The sequence below is a fragment of the Cajanus cajan genome, chromosome 1 (genome assembly GCF_000230855.2).
Source record: "Cajanus cajan strain Asha chromosome 1, NIPB_CcT2T_4, whole genome shotgun sequence".
Lineage (NCBI taxonomy): Eukaryota > Viridiplantae > Streptophyta > Magnoliopsida > Fabales > Fabaceae > Cajanus > Cajanus cajan.
The window spans coordinates 89614834-89638655 of record NC_138517.1 but is presented as its reverse complement, the minus strand read 5'-3'; the positions used below and the strand labels follow the sequence as shown (position 1 = coordinate 89638655).

Below are 23822 nucleotides of genomic sequence, written 5' to 3'. Positions count from 1 at the left end.
CAAGTGCTTCAAGAATTTTCAAGTGGGTTTTTTATTTTTATTTTTTTTCTATGCTCATGTCTTCTCCATTTTTTTTCTCTTGTTAATAATACTACACTACTACTTATATATAATACTGTATTACTGTTTTCATTCCATTCTCCTATTTGGTGAAATTTCTATACGTAAATGATAGTGTCATTAACTTGCTCTATTTTTCTCTCCGTTCTCTTTAATTGACTTGCTCTATTTTGGTCTATTTAATTGAGATTGTTGCTTAGTTATATAACACAGAAAATACTTGAAATTTTAACTTTTAAGTAGTAATTTTTTTTATAACACGCGTCAAGAAAAGGGAAAGGTGAAAGGTAAAATTGATATCATTATCTCTATAATCAACTATAGATCTTCAAGACTTTGTAATCAATTTAGATTTATTCGAACAATGTATATATATATATATATGTAAAAAATGAATTTGAGTTAGGGTTTCTGTAAATAGAATGAGATAAGAATGAATCTTAGTTGGGAGAAGAACTCTCTCAAATAAAAACTGTGATCTCTCTCCTTCTCTTGAATTTGTTATTGTTATTATTTCCTTTTTATGACTCGACAATTATTTTATTTCTTTTTTTACTATGAATTTTTTTTTTATTTTTATATTATGAAATTAAGATTTTTATATTTTAAAAAATAAAATTAACATAAGACATTGCAGTATCTTAGAATTCAATACTAAAAATATTTCTTCACAAGTAAATAATTGAAAGCAATTAAAAATTAAAAAAATATTTTGTACCTGTAACAAATTTCAGATATTTTTTTTCCTCCCAATTGATGTTTGTAAATATCTACTTTAGTACCGATATAAAATGAAGGGACATATTTAGAAGAGAGTAGGGTAGTTGTCCCACTATTTTTTTTAGTCATTTATAAAATTATAAATAAAAATATTTTAAACCGCAAATTATAAAAAATTTAAAATGTTGTTTAGAATAATTTTTAGCATGTGTGGGACTACATAACTTTTTCGTAAAGAATGTCATTATGATAATTTCCAATTAAAGTGATGGACGAACTTTCATCTTCAACATTACTAGTTAATGAAAATCATAATTTTGAGCCTATTATTAAAACACAAGAGCAAGAGCGAAAAGATACTAATGTTTGGAGGACTAATATAGCTATGGATATGTGGGTGAATTCTATTTAGAATGACATGATATTACAAAAAATTATTATTATTTATACATACATTATTTTTTTTATATTTTTTTTTTATATTTGACTCTTTTTAAATTTGAATGTATGAAAAAAATCTTGAATTCTTATCTTATGTAAAAAATTTATGAAATTCTGCAAAGTTCACAAAGTCTCGTAGAATCCATTAAAATTCTAACTTAAAAGTCTTGCATAATCCATTAAAATCCTGATTGAAAGTCTTGTAGAATCCTACAAAATCTTAAAAGTCATGAAAATCTTGCAAACTCTTTTAAAATCCACGGGACTTTTTTCAACTGAAAAAGTCCTTTAAAATCCTAATCCAATACACCCCCTAAGATTCAAGTAAATAATCTTTTAAAAAGTTCATAATTAAAGATAATATATCCAGATAAATATTTTTTATAATTAAATTATAAAATAGTCTATTTAAACATTTTATCAAATTAATAAATTGATAATTAAGAGTATATATATATATATATTATATATATATATATATATATATATTCATTATTTACAAATATGTAACCATTTTACAATTTAATTGTCGAGAGGTTTGCCAATTTTTTTTTTATTGTTTAAAATTAATATTAATAAAAAGTTTAGTATTTTTCTTATTAATGAGCATAAATGTCAATTAATAATAATTATTAGGTTTTGACTAAGCAACTTTTTAATAATGATTTATAATTAATATTAATATCAATATTAATTACTATAATATTTATTATTTTTTTGAAATGGAGAATTTAATCAAATTAAATTTTTTAAATAGTAAATTAATGATGAAATGTTTTAATCTACAATTAATATCAATTAATATTACTTTATTTTTATTTATAATTAAAATTAATTTGTTTGTAACTAAAAATTTAACAAAATTTAATCTCTTTATTAATAAAATCATTCATTCATATATAATTACCTATTAAATGTAATTTTAAATTATCATACATTATCGTTTTGACAAAAAAAATGTTTTTATTTTTTGTATTTTATTTTTTTATAAAGAAATATTTTATTAAATTTAATCTCTTAATTGTTAATTAATATGATTATTTATATAATTATTAATTTACTAATTAAATACAATTTGAAGCTATATAGAAGGACAATAAAAATAATATTATAGATAAAATGTGTGACAAATTGAAAATAGTGAAAAAAATAAAGAGGATAGGAAATAAATTAGATAAGATGTAAATATGCAATATAGAGAGAGTTGAGAAGGAAAAAGGAAGAAAAAGTAGTTCGTTTCATTTTTGACAAAGATTGTCTTGTGAAATGAAAAATAAACAAAGAGGGTGACAGATGAATTAGATAGAACGTAAATATGTAATATAAAAAGTAGATGAGAAAAAAGGAAGAACAAGTAATACATTTCATTTCTGACAAAAATTGTCATGTGAGATAAAAATTAAACAAAGAAGAGATAGATTAGATAGAATATATATATATATATATATAATATAATATAATATAATATAATATAATATAATATAATATAATATAATATAATATAATATAATATAATATAATATAATATAATATAATATAATATAATATAATATAATATAATATAATATAATATAATATAAAGGATAGAGGAGAAAAAAAGAAAAAAAATAGTACGTTTCATTTTTGACAAAGATTGTCATGTGAAATTAAAAATAAACAAAGAGGGTGACAAATAGGTTATATAGAACGTAAATATGTAATATAAAAGGTAGAGGAGAAAAAAAGAAGAAAAATAGTAAATTTTATTTTTGACAAAGATTATCTTGTGAAATGAGAAATAAACAAAGAGGGTGACAGAAAAATTACATAGAACGTAAATATGTAATATAAAAGATAGGAGAAAAAAAGGAAGGAAAATTAGTACATTTCATTTCTGACAAAGATTGTCGAGATGAAAATTAAACAAAGAAGAGATAGATTATTAGATAGAACATAAATATATAATATAAATGATAAAGGAGAAAAAAAAGGAAGAGAGAAAAAAGTAGTACCATGATGAAATAAAAATTAGATAGTAGAGAAATGAGAGGAGAAAAAAAGGAAGATAGAAAATAGTAGTACCTTTTTGATGACAATGATGGTGAAATAAAAATTAGACAATATAAATTAAATAGAACATAAATATATAAATAAAAGATATAAGAGAAAAAGAAAAGGAAGAGAGAAAAAGGTAGTACATACCATGGTGAAATAAAAATTAGACAATAGAGAAATGAGAGAAGACAAAAAAGGAAGATAGAAAATAATAGTACCTTTTTGATGACGATGATGATGAAATAAAAATTACATAATAGAGGAATAAGAGTTATATTAAATAGAATGTGAAGAGATGTAATATATAGAAAGTAAAGGAAAAAATATGACAAAAAATAGAAGTTTAGAGAATTTGATGACGATGATGATGAAATAAAAATTAGACAATAGAGAAATGAGAGTTATATTAAATAGAATGTGGAGAGATGTAATATATATAAAGTAAAGGGAATATATGATAGAAAATAGAAGTTTAAAGAATTTGCTACATAGACAAATATGCTGACATGACAATGTAAAATTAGTTTTATAATAATATGCTAACATAATAGAGTGTAATTCAACTTTTATATATAAATAGATAGATATATATCTTTTTAGTATATATATTTATTTAACATTTTTAATTATTTTTCTTTTTATCGTTAATTTTTTTTATAACATTATCTCTTTTGTTTTAATAGAGATTTAATTTTATGAATATAAAAAAAAAGGTGTTTTAACAATAGATATTATAGGTAGAGGTAAAAAAATATGATATAAAGCTTAGAAAAACTTAATTTAGGTAACTTTAACAAAATAATTTTGGATACCAAAGTTAAATTAATATATGTGACACGTTAATATAAAAAAGACAATGCTAAAAAAATTAACAGAAAAGCTAAAAAAATTAAAATGTTGCAAATATGTAAACCAATGAAGGAGAAGAAAGAAAAAAAAGGATAAATTGGGAACGGTGAATGTAAAAAGAATTAAAAAAAATCTCAACCATTCAATTAAAATAGTCTATAATAATTAAAGAGTTGGACACAAGTGATTAATATGCTGAACCTCAATGTCGAATTATTTAGATAGTGCAAGTTTGATCTTTGGTAAAAACAATCCTTAGTTAGACTTTACTTATCTCTTAGTTGAATCAAATTAGTCTAAGGTAAAATCTTAAAACACTATATTTAAGTATATATATATATATATATATATATATTATTTAAAATTAGTATACACAAATATTTTTAAACATATACATTATATTTTAGATTTTTAATAAATAATTTGTATTATAACAAAAAATTTATTATTAGTTTTTGATAATTATTTTAAAATATTAATATTTAATTCATAATATAATTATGATAAATAAAAATTAAATTAGATAAAAAATTAAAAATTTTTATACAAACCCTCTCGTTGAAGAAAAACCCCTAAAAACATTGTCATGCAAGATAAATGTTCATGTTTAATATATAAGAGTTGATATATTATAAAAATCTTAAGATTTAATTTATAAATAAATATAATAAATAAAAAGTTATAGGAATTTTTAGAAACACTCTCATTAAAGAAAAGTTCTTAAAATTATTCTTATGTGAAATAATCATTCACATTTAATATATAAGAATTTAGAATTAATATATTAATAATATAAAATATTTTTATACTTTAACTAATTATGGACATTTATATTATTGAAATTATTAAATTTATAATAATTATTCTAAATACATACTTAAAAATATATCACTATTAATTAACACAAGTGATTATACTCGTGTCTCTAAAAAAAAAATCGTTTAAGATTTAAATATTAATCTTAAATATAAAATAAACTACGTTAAAAAATATTTAACTTGTGTATTCATGCTCCCTAATAAAATAAGCTAAGAAAAAAATATATTGAAAATATGAGCACAAAATAGTTGTATTTTCTTTATTATTAATTTAGAATATTAGTATAGATAAGAGAAGCCTTCCTCTACATGCCTAATTTCCTACTTGGCCTAATATTTGGAAGTTTTAACCATTTTTTTAAGTCCCTCACTTAGCATTGATGTATGTGAATATTTGAATTTCTTAACAATTTTTCTTGCACAAATTTAATCCTTAAAATTTTAATTATTATAATTTAGTCCATTATCGTTCCTCCATTAATTCCTTTTATAAAAAAAACTCTCAACTTCTCAATCTCAAGACTTTATTGAATCAATTAAATCAGTTTAAACTACTTTATTTTTTTTCCTCTCAAATTCACCGATCAAAATATTATATTCCATCCGAAGTTTAAAATTTCGAATTTTCTCCTTCAAAATTTTAACCTCCATCTTCTATATTTGATCAAATTTTTAACTTCTCAATCTTTTAAATCATTTTGTGTATCAAATTTGTCCTAAATTTCTATTTTTTTTTGGTTAAAAAAAGACTCAAGAGGTTTATATAAAAAGAAAATTTATGGAAATTTTAATTCTATTAATTTAAAAATTGAGATATTAAATTTATATAAAATGATAAAAAATATAAATTTTACATAAATTGTACAAATGTAATGACATAAAGTACTTATTTGAATATCGTGTGCTTGTCTCATTGGTGACTAAAGGTTTTAAATATTATTGTGGTGACAAATAATTTCATTAAATTAAATTAAATTAAATTTTTGGAAAACATTAACACAATCCACAAACACCACACTTTACATAAGATAATTATGTGAAGCAGAAGAGTTTTTTTTATATTTTTTTTATTATTATTAAATCAGGATATTTCTAACTGAAAATTAAGAACTATGAAGGTACTAAATTTCATTTAAAAGTTTGACGTAAAAGTCTATTAGAAGAAGAATTAAAAAAAAAGACTTTAAATATAGTAGTTAGCGTAAATACCATTAAATACTTTAGTTAAAGAACTTATCCAAAAGTATTATAAGTGTCTCATTATCTCATATCAATTCAACCTTGTATATTTTGTTTGCTAGCTCTTCAATTACAAATACTCAATAATTGGTGGAGTTTAAAAACAACTTAGAAAAACATATATTATTTATTCAATTTATTATGGCGCCATTGGCGCGTATCTTGTAACAACAGGTGTCCAAGAACATGAAGTAACAACGGGGAAGAAAAAAAAATTCAACGCATACAAATACAATAGATGGAAGAACAAACGAAAATGAAAGGTTGAAATAAATACTACACAACAAGTGAATAATATAACACCATCACATGTCTAATAACACGAAATACAGCTAATGATCACTGGAAGCTGGAACCAAACTCCAATGCTAAGTGCTTATTCAACATTATTGATACAGGAAGAGTAGAAAATCATTCAGGGAGTGGTGGGTGGCGTTGGTGGGAGAGTAATCTGTGGAAGAGGTGAAATGGTAGGAAGAGGTGGCACAGATAAAGGTGGAAGAGTGATCTGTGGAGTTGGTGGAAGAGTGGGAAGAGGTGGGACAGATAAGGGTGGAAGAGTGATCTGTGGAGTTGGTGGAAGAGTGGGAAGAGGTGGGACTGATAAAGGTGGAAGAGTGATATGTGGAATTGGCGGAAGAGTGGGAAGAGGTGGGACAGATAAAGGTGGCAATGTTGGTTTATAAGGCTGTATTGGCAAAGGTGGCAAAGCTGGTTTAGGCACAGTGGGAATGTTTGAAAAATTTGGTCTGGGAAGGCGAGTTGCTAGGCTCATGTTTGTCATGCTCGAGAAGGTCAGAGCAAGAAGGAAAACTGTGAAGAATGATTTGCTTGAGGCCATATCTGAATGGATTAACAAGAGAATTTGCAATGTTTTGCTTTGAGATTGTGTGAGAAGCTCAAGGATAGTGCATGATCTTAAATAGCCATATAGGACTAGAGAGGTAGGTGATGAGACACTCAGCAAACTTGTATGGTTTCAGTTCAACTTTGTTGGGGAGCACAAAGTAGATACCAATCTTTTTCGTTTGTTTGCCTTCATGAATAATTCATTTTATTATATTGGACTAATAAGGTTTTTGCCTAATATTAAATTAAATCCCCCAATAAATATTAAAACGTTGGATGACTAGCTCATATTTTAGATGTAACAAAGAGAAATGTATCCTTTATGGCCAATTACCTTTCACAGTCACATTTTATGCAAACAAATATCACTATCTCTTAAGGCTTTGATCGTCATGAGATTATTTTTGTAATTTTCATGGTTGTGGAAACGCTTCTGGCGTAATTTTATTGTATAAGTTGCTGGCAGTTTTTAGAGTCTTGTTTGTATTTGGTTTTGTTGGAAAGTTGAGACTTGATTTGTATTTTAAGTGGCATGGTTGATATGTGATTTGATATGTTTAATTGTGCATTCAAATCGTTTACTGTAATTATAGCTGGGGGCCAGTTTATCTGAATGTGCGTCTTGATTTTGTGATACATGATTTTGATTTGCATGCACCCGAGATTACTGTGTTACTGAATTTTCAGCTTTTATTTCCATGCATCATTTTTCCTGTTTCTTTTGTCATCATTTCCTTGTCAAACTCTCCAGAAATAAAAATTTGTTGAATATGGAAAATCTCAAGAAAAGCAGTTGCAAAATAAAGGAATTTTAGATTAATTAGAACCATGGTTAAACCCGTTGTTACTGAAGAAGCTTTTTTGTGGTGCGGTATTTGGGTGAAATATCTATTAGGAATGAAATATCTTAAGAAATTGATTTGGAACTTAATTTAATTTTATAAAATTTACTTGTAAGGTTAAGACTGTCTCTCACATATAAATTATTTGTTTTATCTTTAGGCACGTGGAATTTAAATTATTTCCTAATATTATGGACAGTCGATCTATTGGTGACATCTTTGCTCATTATATTGTAGCCTCTCATCAGAAATTTTTCTTAATTTTGTTTCCTGAAACCACTCACTTCTTTGCCTAGAAGCAATGGTTCATCTTACTTGTCCACATAAGCGACTCGCATCTGCCATCTTGGCATTAGAGATTTAAGACAAAATGGGAACTGGAATTATCTCAATGAAAATTTCTACCTTGATCACAGAGAATACAAGGCAACCTATTATGAATATGACCCCTTACATAGACACAACAAAAGAAGCCCAAACATGTATGGAGTATACCACTTGACTTTGTGTCCTTAAAGACTAAGTTGATTAATTGATTATTAATTTAGAAAAGTAAGAAATATATATCTACGATATATTTATAGGTGTTTATTGTTTGATTTATTAAACAAAGTTTAAAATTGATAAAAACATAAAGTGACAAACATGCAAATAAGTATTAGAGTAATTTATATATCACATATGTTTGATATTGAATTTACTTTTTATATTTAGTGAACTTGAAATTATATATATGTTAATTACTCTATTATTTTAATTAGATTAAATTCACGTAATACTAATTTCTTGATAATGAGATTCTAGGATTTCTTTATTAAATACTAATTTCTTGCATATTCAAAAGAGAAACTTACATTAAGAAAGATTTTTTTAAAACTTGCATTTCAAATCTAGATTTAAAAAAAAACATTTTTTTTTATCAAATTTTAAATCTAAAATTAATTTATAAATGATCAAAACATAAATGCTTTAAAAATATAAATAAAACCACAACATAGTAAAGAGATCGTAACATATATAAAGAACAAGAATTACATAAATATAATATGTTATTTTAAATTTCAAAAGAAGATTAGTCCCTCATTTTAACGAGAACAAACTCTCAAAAGAGAAAAAAAAGATGAAAAATCTACGAGAAATGTCATCATTTTGTCCTCGACTTGTCAGAATTGTCTCTAGAGTCTTCAACTTGAATGAAATTTACTGATAGAGAAAAAGTGACAAGAATGATAAAAAAAAATCTAAAAAATCTATGAATTTTAAACATTTAAATATATAATTATTATTTTCAAAAATAGAACATACCATCATAGATTTGTTAAAGCCTTAATGAATTTGCTTGAGGCAAAAAGAGTCCTTTAGGGTGAAGAAATTAAATTCGCTCAAGCCTCAACGAAATTGCTTGAACTAAAATTTGACGAAAAGCAATTGAGATTTTGCCTCAAATTCACTCGAATTTTGGTACAAGGCTTCAGCGAATTTGAGACAAAGACTTCATTTTCATTTTTGTAAATTTGCTTAAGCTTTGGATCCAAGGCTTCAACTAATTTTTTATTGTTTTATTTTTATTTCCTTTCTTTTAAATTTGCTTAAGTCACCAATTCTCTTCATTCATTTTTTCTCTATTTGTCCCACAATGAATCACCGAACCTGCACTCAGGAATAGTAAGCAATAAAAAATAATAGGTTAAAACCCTTATTTGGTCCTTGATAATATTTTTTTGTTTCAATTTAGTTCCACTTTAATTTTTTGTCTCAATTTGGTCCCCAATAATTTAAATTATTACAATTTAGGACTTTCATCCAAATGATTTAAACGGAGTTAACTATTGGCCAGATGGATGCTAGGTGGATGCCACGTAGATGCATACGTGGATGCCAAATTCCATGAATACACCTGGAACCAGAACGACCCATTCTGAAACCAGAACGACCCGTTCTACATGCACATGTTATGTGTTAATTTTGCAATTGGAACGGGCCGTTCCAAATGCAAATTTAACACAATATGAGTGCAGCAGAACGAGCCGTTCTGAAACCAGAACAGGCCGTTCTGCTGTTAGAACGGGGCGTTCTGAATTTAGAACAGTCCGTTCCAAAACGCCAACTTCATGCTTTTATTATATTTTTTTTATTATATCTATATTAATAAAAATATAATAAATAAAAAATACAATAAATTAATATTCATTTATGAATAAAACTAAAAAAAAAAAGAATCAAAGAAAGATAAGACCTTCCAAAATCCTTCTTTGATTTGAACTTATCCAGTTCAAAATCTTGACTAAAATGCCGTAATATGATTCAAAAATTGATAATAAAAATTGATAATATATCATAAATTCAAAGACAGAAACATGGTTCAGAAACTGAAAATAAAAATTCAGAACATAACATATACTAAAAAAATTCAAAGAAATTACTGAGAAAGGAAATCATCTGAGTAACGCTGAAGAGAAACCCTAAACCACAAAAATTCAGGTTGTACCTCCTCAAGAACAAGTTGTTATTGTTGGGGTACATCGTCAATGACTTCAAGGGGAAACACCGTTTCGTTTCATCCTTGACTGTATAGCGTCAATTTGGTAGTAAGTGGTTCACTCTAGTTTGACTAACAATGAAATAAAACCTGCTACCATTATCCTTAATGATACACTGCATTGTCCTTAATGATACACTGTATAGCCCAAATGTTTAGCAATTGAAGTTATCAATCCCCATTGACAATATTACCAAATCTAGTGTTTGAAATGCTTTATACCTTGGGTGTTTTTGGGCAAGAAATTCTGGAACCAAAACGGCCCGTTCTGAAACCAGAACGGCCCGTTCTGGTTACACTATTGGTGTGTAAATTTTGTACTTGAAACGGATCGTTCTAGTTCCAGGTGTATTCAAGTATTTTGGGATCCACCTACATGGCATCTACGTGGCATCGTGACTACTAGTTAACTCTGTTTAAATCATTTAGACGGAAGTCCCAAATTGCAATAATTTAAATTATTAGAGACCAAATTGAAATAAAAAATTAAAGTGGTACTAAATTGAAACAAAAAAATATTATAAAGAACCAAATAAGAATTTTAACCAAAATAATATGATTATAATGGGATGGATTAAAATGAGATAAGTATAAATATATTATAGAATATGTTATAAAGGACAAATTTTAAAGAAAAAATATAATGGTTATATTCTCATTTACAGTAAAATAAATTAACTACTAAAACTCAATACAACATAATCACGCAAACCGCATGTTTGGGAGCATGGGCCTAGCTACCAAGGTGCTAGGGACTCTATCCCATCCCATGCAGCCATATACACATATCTGGGGTAGGCATGACAATCTAACCCGTCCTCGTGGATACTCGCCCGAACCCGCCTTGATTTAGACAGGGAAAACCCATGTTTATCGGGTTTAGGTTTTTCTTGATTGATAAAATCGGGAGCGAGGACAGGGACGGGAATGTTAATACCTACCCCGCTCCCACTCCCATACTCGCCCCCGCCTCTGTCCTGTTTAATAATATAATTAAAAAATTATTTTTATATATATATAAACTAAAATTCGAAATATTTATATGTAAAAATTTATATTATTTTACTTTTATTTTTTTAAAAAAATTGTTCACATTTATTTAAAAAAAAAAGAAAAGAAAAAAAAGAAGAAAAAAAAAATAGGAACGAGAGCGAGAGCGGGGCGAGAAAACCTGAACTCTACCGGGGGCAGGAATAAGGATCCAAATTTTATCCCAGCGACTATTCCCCCCTCTCCGCCCCGTTCCGTTGCCATTATAAAGTCTCCCCTCAAACCTCCATGTAGATATATAATAGAAGCACTCAACACGTCATCTTCGACAAATTCAATGTGCTCCAATTCAACTATCAGGGTGCTTACATCATGACCAAAAGGGACATAAGTTCCTTATGATCTATGTACTTCTTTTTGTTTCATACACACTTCTCTTTTTGTCTTTTTCTTTTTTTGAACTCGAATGTAATCGGTAGGGATGGTAATTTTTTTTTCTTTAAATGTAGTATATGTATATTTTATAAACTCGTATTTATTCTTTAATTCAAGAATTTGATTTATAATTACAAATAACTCAATTAGTGGAGTTTAACGACTTAATTAGGAAAGCAACATATATATTTATTCAAAGTAAACATAATGATTTATTATAACCTGCATCTTGTAACAACATATGCCCAAGAACATGACGTAACAAGAGAGAAGAAGAACAATTATCCAGTGCATACAAAAGATGGAAGAAAAAACGAAAATGAAAGGTTAAAATAAATACTCCACAACACAAATGTATAATATAACATCATCACATGTCTAACAACACAAAATGCAGCTAATGATCACTGGAAGCTAGAATCAAACTCCAACGTTAGGTGCTTATTGACAGGACGGACGGATGCATGCTTATGAGAGTGGGGCACTTGCTCACTAAAATTTTACTTTTTTATTTATTTATATATATATTATTTATTTTTTTATAATTACATATATAGATTATATTTTAATTTATTAAAAAAAATTATTAAGTAATGACATACATTTTATAGAAACATGATACTTGTCACTAAAAACTATTTATATATATATATATTATATGTAAATATAGACTATAATAATATTTTTTGAAAGTGGCTATATGTAATATTTTTTTAATGATTATTATTTATTATATCTAATATGTTAAAATATATTAATATTTCACTTATATTTTATTCTATTGTGTAATTTCTTTTATTTTATGACAAAATTGTCTTATTTTTTTATTATTATAATATATTTTAGTTTTTGACTGAAAAATTTATTACTTTTTTATTTATTAAAAGATGTCATAATTTAGTTTACAAATATGTTATTTTTTAATTTTTATTTTAATTTTTAACCCTTTTAATCTTGTATATGTACATTATGTATTGATAAGAGAGGATATAAATTAAGATAAATGATAGTAATTGCCACACAAAGTTTTTATTTATTTATACTTAAACACATTTACTAAAAAAAATTACTCTTATAAAAAAATAGGCATTGTTCTCGTAAAATATTATTGTTTTGATTGAACATAGAAATTTAGAAGAGATACAAGAGAAAATAAATAATAACTATATTATCTTTATCTTAATAACTTATACCATTTTTTCTCTAAAATTAAACAAGTCATTAAAAATTACAACATCACACTTAAATATAATATCAAACAAAAATGAAAAATAAGAATTTGTCACTCTATTGATGAGAATATTTTAATTTATAAAAAATAAGTATATTAAATTTTTTATCACAAAAATATACTTTTTATAAAAAAATTATTATATTTTTAATAATAAAATATTATAAATTATTTTATTACCCCACTTAACAAATTTTCTGGATCCGTCACTACTTATTAAACACTATTAATTCAGGAAGTAAAAAAAAAAAAAAAATCATTCAGGTAGTGGTGGGTGGAGGTGGTGCAAGAGTGATCTGTGGAAGAGGTGGAATGGTAGGAAGAGGTGGGATAGATAAAGGTGGCAATGTTGGTTTGTAAGGCTGTGTTGGCAAAGGTGGCAATGTTGGTTTAGGCACAGTGGGGAATGTTTGGAAAATTTGGTTTGGGAAGGCGAGTTGCTAGACTCATGTTTATCATGCTCGAGAAGGTAAGAAAGAAGGAAAACTGTAAAGAATGATTTGCTTGAGGCCATATCTGAATGGATTAACAAGAGAATTTGCAATGTTTTGCTTTGAGATTGTGTGAGAAGCTCAAGGATAGTGCATGATCTTAAATAGCCATATAGGACTAGAGAGGTAGGTGATGAGACACTCAGCAAACTTGTATGGTTTCAGTTCAACTTTGTTGGGAGCACAAAGTAGATACCAATCTTTTTCGTTTGCTCTCCTTCATGAATAATTCATTTTCTTATATTGGACTAATAAGGTTTTTACCTAATACTAAATTAAATCCCACAATTAATATTGAAACGTTGATGACCAACTCATATTTTATAGTATAAGAGAGAAATGTACCATGAGTTGAGTTGGTTCACCCTTTACTGCCAATAACCTTTCAAAGATGCATTTTATGCAAACAAATATTACTACCATTTGAGACTTTGATCGTAAATTGCTACTGAGTTTTCAGCTTTTATTTCCATGCATTGTTTTTCGTGTTTTTTTTTGCCATCATTTTCTTGTCAATTTCTTCAGAAATGAAAATTTGTTGAATATGCAAGCAGCAAAATAAAGGAATTTTGGATTGATTGGAACCATGATTAATGCAGTTGCTTCCGAAGAAGCCTTTCTGGTGCGGCATTGGGGTGAAATATATATTTTTATGAATGAAAATGACGAATCAGACTATAATGTCTTAATAAAATAATCTGGAGATTTATAAAATAAGAGTCGTCAGACTTTTTGTTTATGTTATATTTAATTGATGTGAGACTTATATTTTTTTTCTTCAATATTATGTATAGTTGATCTATGGGTGACATCCTGTTGGATTTGCTCATAAGTCATAAGCCACTCGCATTTTGGCATTAGAGATTGAAGACAAAATGAATCTGGGATCTCGATGATTACAGAGAATATATAGAAGGCAAGCTATTATGATTATGAATATGATTTATGACCCCTTGCATAGATACAACGATAGAAGCCCAAACATGCCTGGAGTACACTGTGAGAAGTGCTTATCGTTGGTTTTGTAGCACGTCCCCCTTAGAGTTGGACATGAAAAACGTGCCTTCCAGCCAACATCTAGATTTTCCATTGGCAACTTAGCCATTATGTGTCACGGTTACCTACTAGACACGTACTTGTTCAATGTATATGTTTTTTTTTAATTAAAAACTTATGTTAGAACAAGATGATTCTATATAGAGTTAACCACCAATATTTTTTTTTTAAAAGATTTCTAGAAGACAAATTGACTAATGAATATGTATGAAAGAATATAAAACACAAGAATAATTGCATATGTTTACCTGACTTTTTGTATAAAATTATGTATTATGCTAAAAGTTTAAACTTATTTAAAGTTGGCAAAACTTTTGTTGATAATTCTTTTAATTCCTTTTATAAAAAATTCTCAATTTCTTATTTTCAGTCTCAAGACTTCATCGAATCAATTAAATCAGTTTAAACTACTATTTTCTCTCTCAAATTCACCGATTAAAATATTATATTTCATAAAATATGGAATTTTCTACTTCAAAATCTTAACCTCCTTCTTTTATATTTGATCAAAATTTTAACTTCTCAATCTTTTAAATCATTTTGAATCTCAAAAATGTCCTAAATTTCTAATTTGTTTGGGTAAAAAAAATGAAGAGGCTTATATAAAAAGAAGTTTATGGAAAGACTTAATTCTATTAATTAAAAAATTGAGAGATTAAATTTATATAAAATGATAAAAAAAAATCTAATTTTGCATAAATCATTGTGGAGACCAAAATATAATTAAGTTTATTTATTATTTATGTCACCCAAATGCAATGACATGCATTAAGACTTTAAATAGAATGTAACATGAATACCATTAAATATTTTGGTTAAGGAATTTATACAAAAAGTACTCTTAGTATCTCATATCAATTCAATCTTGTAATTATATTTTATCAAGTTATGTTCAATAAGGATTATTGGATTTGTCTATTTTTTTTTTGGGAGATATAATTATCAAGAGAAGAGAGCATTATTGGATTTGTCTATATTTTTTTGAGAGATATAATGAAGAGGAGAGAATATTATATATATTGTTATTTATTGAGTATTTTTTGAAGTATTTGACCACACAACTCTATATTATCAAGATATTGTTTACTTTAAATTTAAATTTTTATAACTTTACTTTTGTTTATCACCTGAAAAACTTTTTTTTAATGAAATATATATATTTATAAATTTTTATTTTTTCTCTTATTTTAATAATGATAAGAGACTTTGATTTTTATTTCAACATGTTACTCTTCAATTACAAATAACTCAACTAGTGGAATTTAACAACTTAATTAAGAAATCAACTTATATATTTATTCAAGGTAACAACGTAACATAATGATTTATTATGGCGTGTATTTGTAACAACAGATATCCAAGTACATGAAGTAACAAAAGGGGAGAAAAACAATAATCCAATTCCAATGCATACAATAGATGGAAGAACAAACAAAAATATATGAAAGATTAAAATAAAAACTCCACAACAAATGTATAATATACCATCATTACATGGCTAATAACACGAAATGCTGCTAATGATCACTGGAAGCTAGAACCAAACTCCAATGATAAGTGCTTATTCAACATTATTGATTCAGGAATCAGGAAGAGTAGAAAATCATTCAGGGAGTGGTGCGTGGCGTTGGTGGAAAAGTAATACGTGGAAGAGGTGAAATGGTAGGAAGAGGTGGCACAGATAAAGGTGGAAGAGGTGAAATGGTAGGAAGAGGTGGCACAGATAAAGGTGGAAGAGGTGAAATGGTAGGAAGAGGTGGCACAGATAAAGGTGGAAGAGGTGAAATGGTAGGAAGAGGTGGCACAGATAAAGGTGGAAGAGGTGAAATGGTAGGAAGAGGTGGCACAGATAAAGGTGGAAGAGGTGAAATGGTAGGAAGAGGTGGGACAGATAAAGGTGGAAGAGTGATCTGTGGAGTTGGTGGAAGAGTGGGAAGTGGTGGAACAGATAAAGGTGGAAGAGTGGGAAGAGGTGGAACAGATAAAGGTGGAAGAGTGATCTGTGGAGTTGGCGGAAGAGTGGGAAGAGGTGGGACAGATAAAGGTGGAAGAGTGATCTGTGGAGTTGGTGGAAGAGTGGGAAGAGGTGGGACTGATAAAGGTGGAAGAGTGATCTGTGGAGTTGGCGGAAGAGTGGGAAGAGGTGGGACAGATAAAGGTGGCAATGTTGGTTTATAAGGCTGTATTGGCAAAGGTGGCAAAGCTAATTTAGGCACACTGGGAATGTTTGGAAAATTTGGTCTGGGAAGGCGAGTTGCTAGGCTCATGTTGATTATGCTCGAGAAGGTCAGAGCAAGAAGGAAAACTGTAAAGAATGATTTGCTTGAGGCCATATCTGAATGGATTAACAAGTGGAATTGCAATGTTTTGCTTTGAGATTGTGTAAGAAGCTCAAGGATAGTGCATGATCTTAAATAGCCATATAGGTCTAGAGAGGTAGGTGATGAGACACTCAGCAAACTTGTATGGTTTCAGTTCAACTTTGTTGGGAGCTCAAAGTAGATACCAATCTTTTTCGTTTGTTCGCCTTCATGAATAAATCATTTTATTATATTGGACTAATAAGGTTGTTGCCTAATATTAAATTAAAGCCCCCAATTAATATTCAAACAAGTATTACTACCATATGAGGCTTTGATCATCAATCACCCAAAGTCCATTTTACCACCATATAAATGAGATTATTTTCGTAATTTTCATGGCTGTGGGAAACGCTTTAGGCAAAGTGTTATTATACAAGTTGCACCATTATTAATTTATCAGCATGCCTAGGGTAAATTTGAAATAGGGCAGTTTTTAGAGTTTTGTTTGTATTATTTTTTGTTGGGGAGTTTTGAGACTTGATTTGTATTAAGTGGCATGGTTGATATGTGATTTGATATGTTCAATTGTTTAGTGTGCATTCAAATGGTTTACTGTAATTGTAGCTGTGGATTCAGTTTATGTGAATGTGCGTCTCCACTTCGTGATACATTATCACAAAGTTTTGAATTGCACCTGAGATTGTAGTGTTACTGAATTTTCAGTTTTTGTTTCCGTGCATTGTTTTTCCTGTTTCATTCGTCATCATTTTCTTGTTAGTTTCTTCAGAAATGAAAAATTGTTGAATATGAAGGAATTGTTAGATTTAGCAGCAAAATAAGGAAATTTTGGATTGATTGGAACTAAGTTTCATTCCAATAAAATAGACTTTTAGTGACAATAAAAATTGCTACAAAATCTTTTACTAGCATTTCACACATTAGCTATTGTATATAGTGTCGCTAAAATATTTAGCGACATAATGATCGGAAAAAGTGTATAATTAACTTTTTTTGTCATTTGTTAAATTATCGTATTTCTAGTCGATGTAGGACTTGTAAGATGAGTACAATACTCTTTAGTTACTTTATTTCTAATTGATGTGAGACTTAGAAGATGAAGGTTATCTTCTAAGTATATATTTTTTAATTTTTTTAATTATCTTATCTCCTAAATACCAATTTAGAATAATAAGTTATAGGCCTAACTTAACGTTATAAAGAGTTATCATTCACTTATATACTCTTTAATTATTTTATTTCTGGTCGATGTGGAACTTAAGTTTTTTCTAACAAATAATTGTTACTAATAATAAATTTTGATGTGATGTAAATATATTTTTAGTGACAATTATATAATAATCATTAATATTTTTATTAAATAATAAAATAGAGATAATTAATTTATTGCCATTAAATAATTATCAGTAATCCTAAATTTTGTTGTAGTGTTTAAACCAGTTGTTTCCGTGGAAGATTTGGTTGTTTGAGTGTGAGCTCTTGAAATCCTTTAATAAGCACCGGAAGCTAGATCCGTTAGTCCAACTCTAACAATTACACCACTATCCAGTCACAAGCAATATAACCTTTAAGACTTCTAGATTTTGAACTTGGGTTTCACTTGTCGTTGTTTGATGTTCATATCAGAATGACTTTTATTGATGTAGAATTGTTAGGATACAAATAAGTCCCACATCGATAAATAAGAAATGACAACTTATATAGTATAAATATACTTCAATAATAAAGAGACTTTTTGGGTAGACAATATCTCATTATTGTGGAGTATGTTTGTATAATAACCTTATAAAAAAAACTCATAAAATATCCCTTCAGACAAATACCATAAAATAACTCCAATAGTAGTATCAGATTTGGTGACAACTAATAACCTTTATAAAAAAAAAAAACAAACACCATAAAATATCTCCTCAAACAAATACCATAAAATAACCCTAACAAGAATTTGGTGCTATGGAATATGATTTACAAATTAAGTTGAATTTGTGTACATAGATTCTTGATTTTCTGGTGCTGCATTTGGGTGAAATTTCTATTTTTGTGAATGAAATGGCGATTTAGATTATCATGGATAGTCGATGTATAGTATTGTTGACATCATGTTGGATTTGCTCATTGAGAGCCTCTGATCAGAAATTTTTCTTAATCTTGTTTCCAAACACCACTCACTTCCTTACCTAGAACTAAGCACTGCCAAGCAACGATCCATCTTACCTGTCCATTAAGATCACACATTTTTATTTTGCTTTTTCCATGGACGTTTCCTCGTAATTTGTACATTTAGCACGGGTATCATTCATCGAACAATATGGTGGTTAACTGTGACACACAGTTATGCACAATTTGGTGTAATTTCTGCTCCAGAAGGAGTGGACTTATATATACATAAGTTTCCCAGTGGTAGGAAGGGGATGGCACATCCAATCTTACCGAACATGGTGATGGTGCCCTCGAGAGACATGCATATGTTCTAGTTGTAAGTTGAACATGTATTTTCTTTACGTTCCAAATTAGTGGAAGCAGATGCTTGCATCCAATGACGGATCAAACAGATGCATGCATTCAATGTGCTTTTCCCATGCAACAATCACGAGAAAAATCCAATAATAATTTATTAGGATATAAAATGTTACACAGCCAACACTGTATAATGACATCACTGGAATGTGTATGTGCATTGCGTAAACGATTATGCCCAGTGCAGAAGGAGATTGAATCACATAATGTGAAGCAACAGAATTGAAACAAAAATATTATTAACAAAGGCAAGAGAAAGAAGTGTAAGAAACTGTTAAATAGAGGCATATATACTGACGTCAGAGAACAGAAAATTGAGACATTGATTAAAATGATTCTGATACAAAAGGTTGGTATTTATGTACAGCACTTAGAGATACTAGTATGAGATAACTGTTGACAAAAACCATAACTACTTAACTAACAGCGACATAGGCTTAAATGTGTGGAACTAACTAATACTCGCATACCAAGGTGAGCATCATTATTTATTGAACAAGGTGTAGTCCAATCATGTCCAATTTTCTCTAGTATTACTAGGGAGTTCTCAATGTCTATTACAAACCGATATTGGACATCCCTCTTTATGAGCCTCTCGAGAGCTTCATTGGCATACTCCATTGGAATGAGCTCTATGGGTAAATCCCATTGGCACCACAGAAGTCAATCATCTCTTGTATATCTTTTGTACCACCTGTAACGCTTCCCGCAACAGTCTTCAATCCTGTCAAACAGAAAATTCATATTTACAGTTCCACTGCTTCACTGAATAGAATTACACGAATCAAAACTGATCATTTCAACAAACCTTCTATGCTTCAAAAGCAACATACCTATAACAAGACTTGCAGGGCTGAATTTGAGCTTGCAGATCAATTCGTTCATTTTGAATAGACGCGAGCCAAAAAAATTTTGAATCGTTTATTTTAAGAACAAATAATTAATCTACTTTAATAAAAATACAAATTTTATAAATCACACCTTAAACAAGTGAGGCTAATCGGTATACCCACCCTAACAAATAAGCCGACAATCAATTACGTTAAAAGTGAGCGCAATAAAAGCCACTACTGACTTACGTGGAGGACCACACTCTAACTAGATCGGTTGAAAATTCACTATATTAATTGTCTTATACCATTTATTTTAGAGCAACTCCAACGAGAGTTGCTTGTCCAATGAAGCAACTCAAGTCCCGATTTCTTGTCATTAGAGGACTTTAACATGGCAACATGAATTGTTCAAAGAAGTGAGAGAGTTGCTTCCTTAAACAATCGTTCCTTACCAAATTTCAAGCAAATTTTATTGAACATATTTGGAAATATTTCGAAAATAATAATGATGAAAATTAATTTCGTATAATGTCTATGTATTTATTATTATTTTATTTTATTTTTAATATCTACTTATTGTGTATTTTTTTCTCGTAATTTATTTTCTTTTATTGTAGTGCAATTATCTTTTTTAATAAAAAATTAAAATTGGTTCATAAATGATTAGAAAAAAAAATTTAAAAGTTGAATTTCTTAAAGTTTCTTATCATTGGAATTAATTTGTGTTTGAGTTACTTAATACTGACATGACATACTAAGAACCATTTTTTTTTTCATTTTTCAATGTATGAAGCAACTTAAATGAGTTGCTTCCATTGGAAATGCCCTTATTCCTTCAATTTTTTTAATTACTATGATCAAGTTTGTTCATTAATTCCTTTTATCAAAGACTCTCATTTTCAATCAAGACATTATTAACTTAGATTAAACTTTTTTTTTCTCAAATTCACGAATCAAAATATTATATTTCATACAAAGTTTAAATTTTCAAATTTTCTCCTTCAAAATCTTAACCTCCATCTTTTAGCTTTGATCAAAATTTTAGCTTCTCAATTTTTTAAATCATTTAGTATCTCAAAGTTGTCCTAAATTTCTAATTTGTTTGGGCAAAAAAAATAAAGATTAAAGAGTTTTTTATAAAAAGAAATTTATGGAAACACTTAATTCTAATAATTTAAAAATTGAGAGAATAGATTTATATAAAATGATAAATCAAAAAATCAAAATTTTACATGGAGACAAAACTATAATTAAGTTTGTTTAATATTTATGTCATCCAAATGCAATAACATAAAGTAATTATTTCAATATCACGTAACTGTTGTCTCATCAATGACGTAAAATCTTAAAAATATTAATGTGGTGACACATAATTTAAAAAAATTAAATTAAAATTTTGGTATCTATTATCTCAAATCACAAACACCACACATCACATATGATAATTTAATTGTGTTAAGTAGAATAGTATAAAAACTTAATTTTTATTTTTTTATAAATCAGAATATCCATATCCAAAAAGTAAGAATTAATCTCTCCAAATATTAAATTTCATTTAACGAATTAACGTTAATCTCTTCTCCAAAGAAATTAAGGCTTTAAATAGAAAAAGAAAATAACATGAATATCATTGATGTAGTTATTTTATAGTATTTGTCTAAAGAGATATTTTATGAGGATTATTGATTTTGTTTCTGGTCATCATCTAAAAGGTCACTCTAACATTAAAGTATGTGTGTGCTTTATAAGTTGTTATTTTTTCTTTTATTTTATTGATGTGGGACTTGTTTGTATCCCAACAACTATACTAAATACTCAGGTTAAGGAATTTATCAAAAGTATTCTAAGCATACCATATGAATTTAACTAATGGAGTTTAATTAACAACTTAATTAGGAAAGCAACGTATATATTTATTCAAGGTAGCATAATGATTTATAATGGCTTGTATCTTGTAGCAACAGGTGTCCAAGTACATGAAGTAAGAAGAGGGAAGAAAAACAATAATCGAATGCATACAACAAAGGAAAATGAAAGATTAAAATAAATACTACTCCACAACTAGTGCATAATATAATCTTCCCATGTCTAATATATGGATCAAACAACACGAAATGTAGCTTGAAAGGGAAAGGCAAACTCCAAGGATAGTTGCTTAATTATCCAACATTATTGATTTAGGAAGAGTAGCAAATTAGCAATTGATTCAGACAGTGACAGCTGGAGGTGGTGGGGACGGGAAATGGTAGGACGGGACTTTGGGGAGTGACAGAGGTGGCAATGTTTTTTTAGGAAATATTGTGACTGATGGCAAAGGTGGGAATGTTGGTTTAGACAAACTGGGAATGCTTCCAAAACTCGGTGTGGTTATTGTTTTCATAAGAGGGCGAGTTGCAAGGCTCATGCTCATGCTTGACAAGGTAAGAGCAAGAAGGAAAGTTGTGATGAATGATTTGCTTGAGGCCATAACGCTAAATGTATTGATTGCAATAGAATGCAGACAAATCCCAAAGTATATGAAAATGGTATGTGTTTGCTTTGAGATTGTGAGAAACTGAAGCACAGTGATTGGTCTTATATAATACAGCTAGAGTGGTAGGTGAGAAAAAGGATATAAGTATATATTGATCGTTTATAATAATTTTACTAGTTTTATTTTTATCTTGGAAGAATTGTGAAAAAGGAGAAAAACCCAAGAGTTGAGTTGCTTCATCTAATTTGAGTTCATCTCATGTGTCAAAGGACACCCTTTACGGTCAATAACCTTTCACAGTCACATTTTAGACAAGCAAGTATTATTACCATTTGAGGTTTTGACCGTCAATCATCCAATAATGTCCATTTCACCACCATATAATAGATTATTTTCGTAATTTTTGTAAACATCTTTTACCATCTCAATAGCGTTTAGGAGAGGGAACAAATAATCCAAGTTATTATATCATTCAAGAATAATATTTTAAAAAAAAATTTAACCGTTAAGTTAAAAATTTATTTTACATACATCATATATATATATATATATATAATTATTATTATATATATATATATATATATATATATATATATATATTCTCTTGTATCTTATTATATAAAGTTATTAACATTAAAACAATTTTTTCCTTAAAAAATATTAGTCCAAACAGGGAGAAAATTCAATAAACTATTTTCTAGTCAATAAAGAGATTATAAACACATTCATAATAAGATTTTATTATAAATTAATTATGAAATAAAATTATAAGAAATATTTTCATGATATTAAATTTGATATCAAAATTGTAAATCTATTATATGAAGTTATTATCGTTGTTCCCTCCCCTAAAAAGAGTTAGCCCTAAAAAACGTTAGTCTAAAATAAATTGGAAGATATAATTTATAAAGTGTTTCAAAACTGATAATTAAAAGTTAAATTTAAACTTACTAGATGTTAAATGTAACCAAATTTAATATACTTAGTTATACTTCTCATTGGTCCCAATATAGCAGTATTTTTAACATTTAAAACAAGTTTTAAAATAAATGATATTCTTTGCTCATTTTTTCCCCCTTAATTT

At 27.8% G+C, this 23822-nt stretch overlaps 1 protein-coding gene and 1 long non-coding RNA gene across 2 annotated transcripts; both read right to left on the bottom strand.

The window, feature by feature from the left end:
- Positions 1–15868: 15868 nt before the first annotated feature.
- Positions 15869–17032, bottom strand: LOC114916211 (uncharacterized). The gene is made up of 2 exons (XM_083067403.1): positions 16549–17032; positions 15869–16515 (listed from the first exon to the last, which is right to left on the bottom strand). The coding sequence occupies exons 1-2, from the start codon at positions 16925–16927 to the stop codon at positions 16202–16204; spliced, it is 693 nt and encodes a 230-aa protein (XP_082923529.1). The 5' UTR covers positions 16928–17032; the 3' UTR covers positions 15869–16201.
- A 2694-nt stretch (positions 17033–19726) lies between these two features.
- On the bottom strand, positions 19727–20837 carry LOC145954554 (uncharacterized). The gene is made up of 2 exons (XR_014431802.1): positions 20266–20837; positions 19727–20156 (listed from the first exon to the last, which is right to left on the bottom strand). It is a non-coding gene; the product is annotated as an uncharacterized LOC145954554 (long non-coding RNA).
- Between the last annotated feature and the right edge of the window lie 2985 nt (positions 20838–23822).

Coding starts and splice junctions, on each gene's coding strand:
- LOC114916211 (XM_083067403.1), bottom strand. CDS start 16,927: ATGGCCTCAAGCAAATCATTCTTTACAGTTTTCCTTCTTGCTCTGACC. Junction 16,516..16,548: donor ACCTCTTCCCACTCTTCCAC/CTTTATCTGTTC, acceptor CCACTCTTCCAC/CAACTCCACAGATCACTCTT.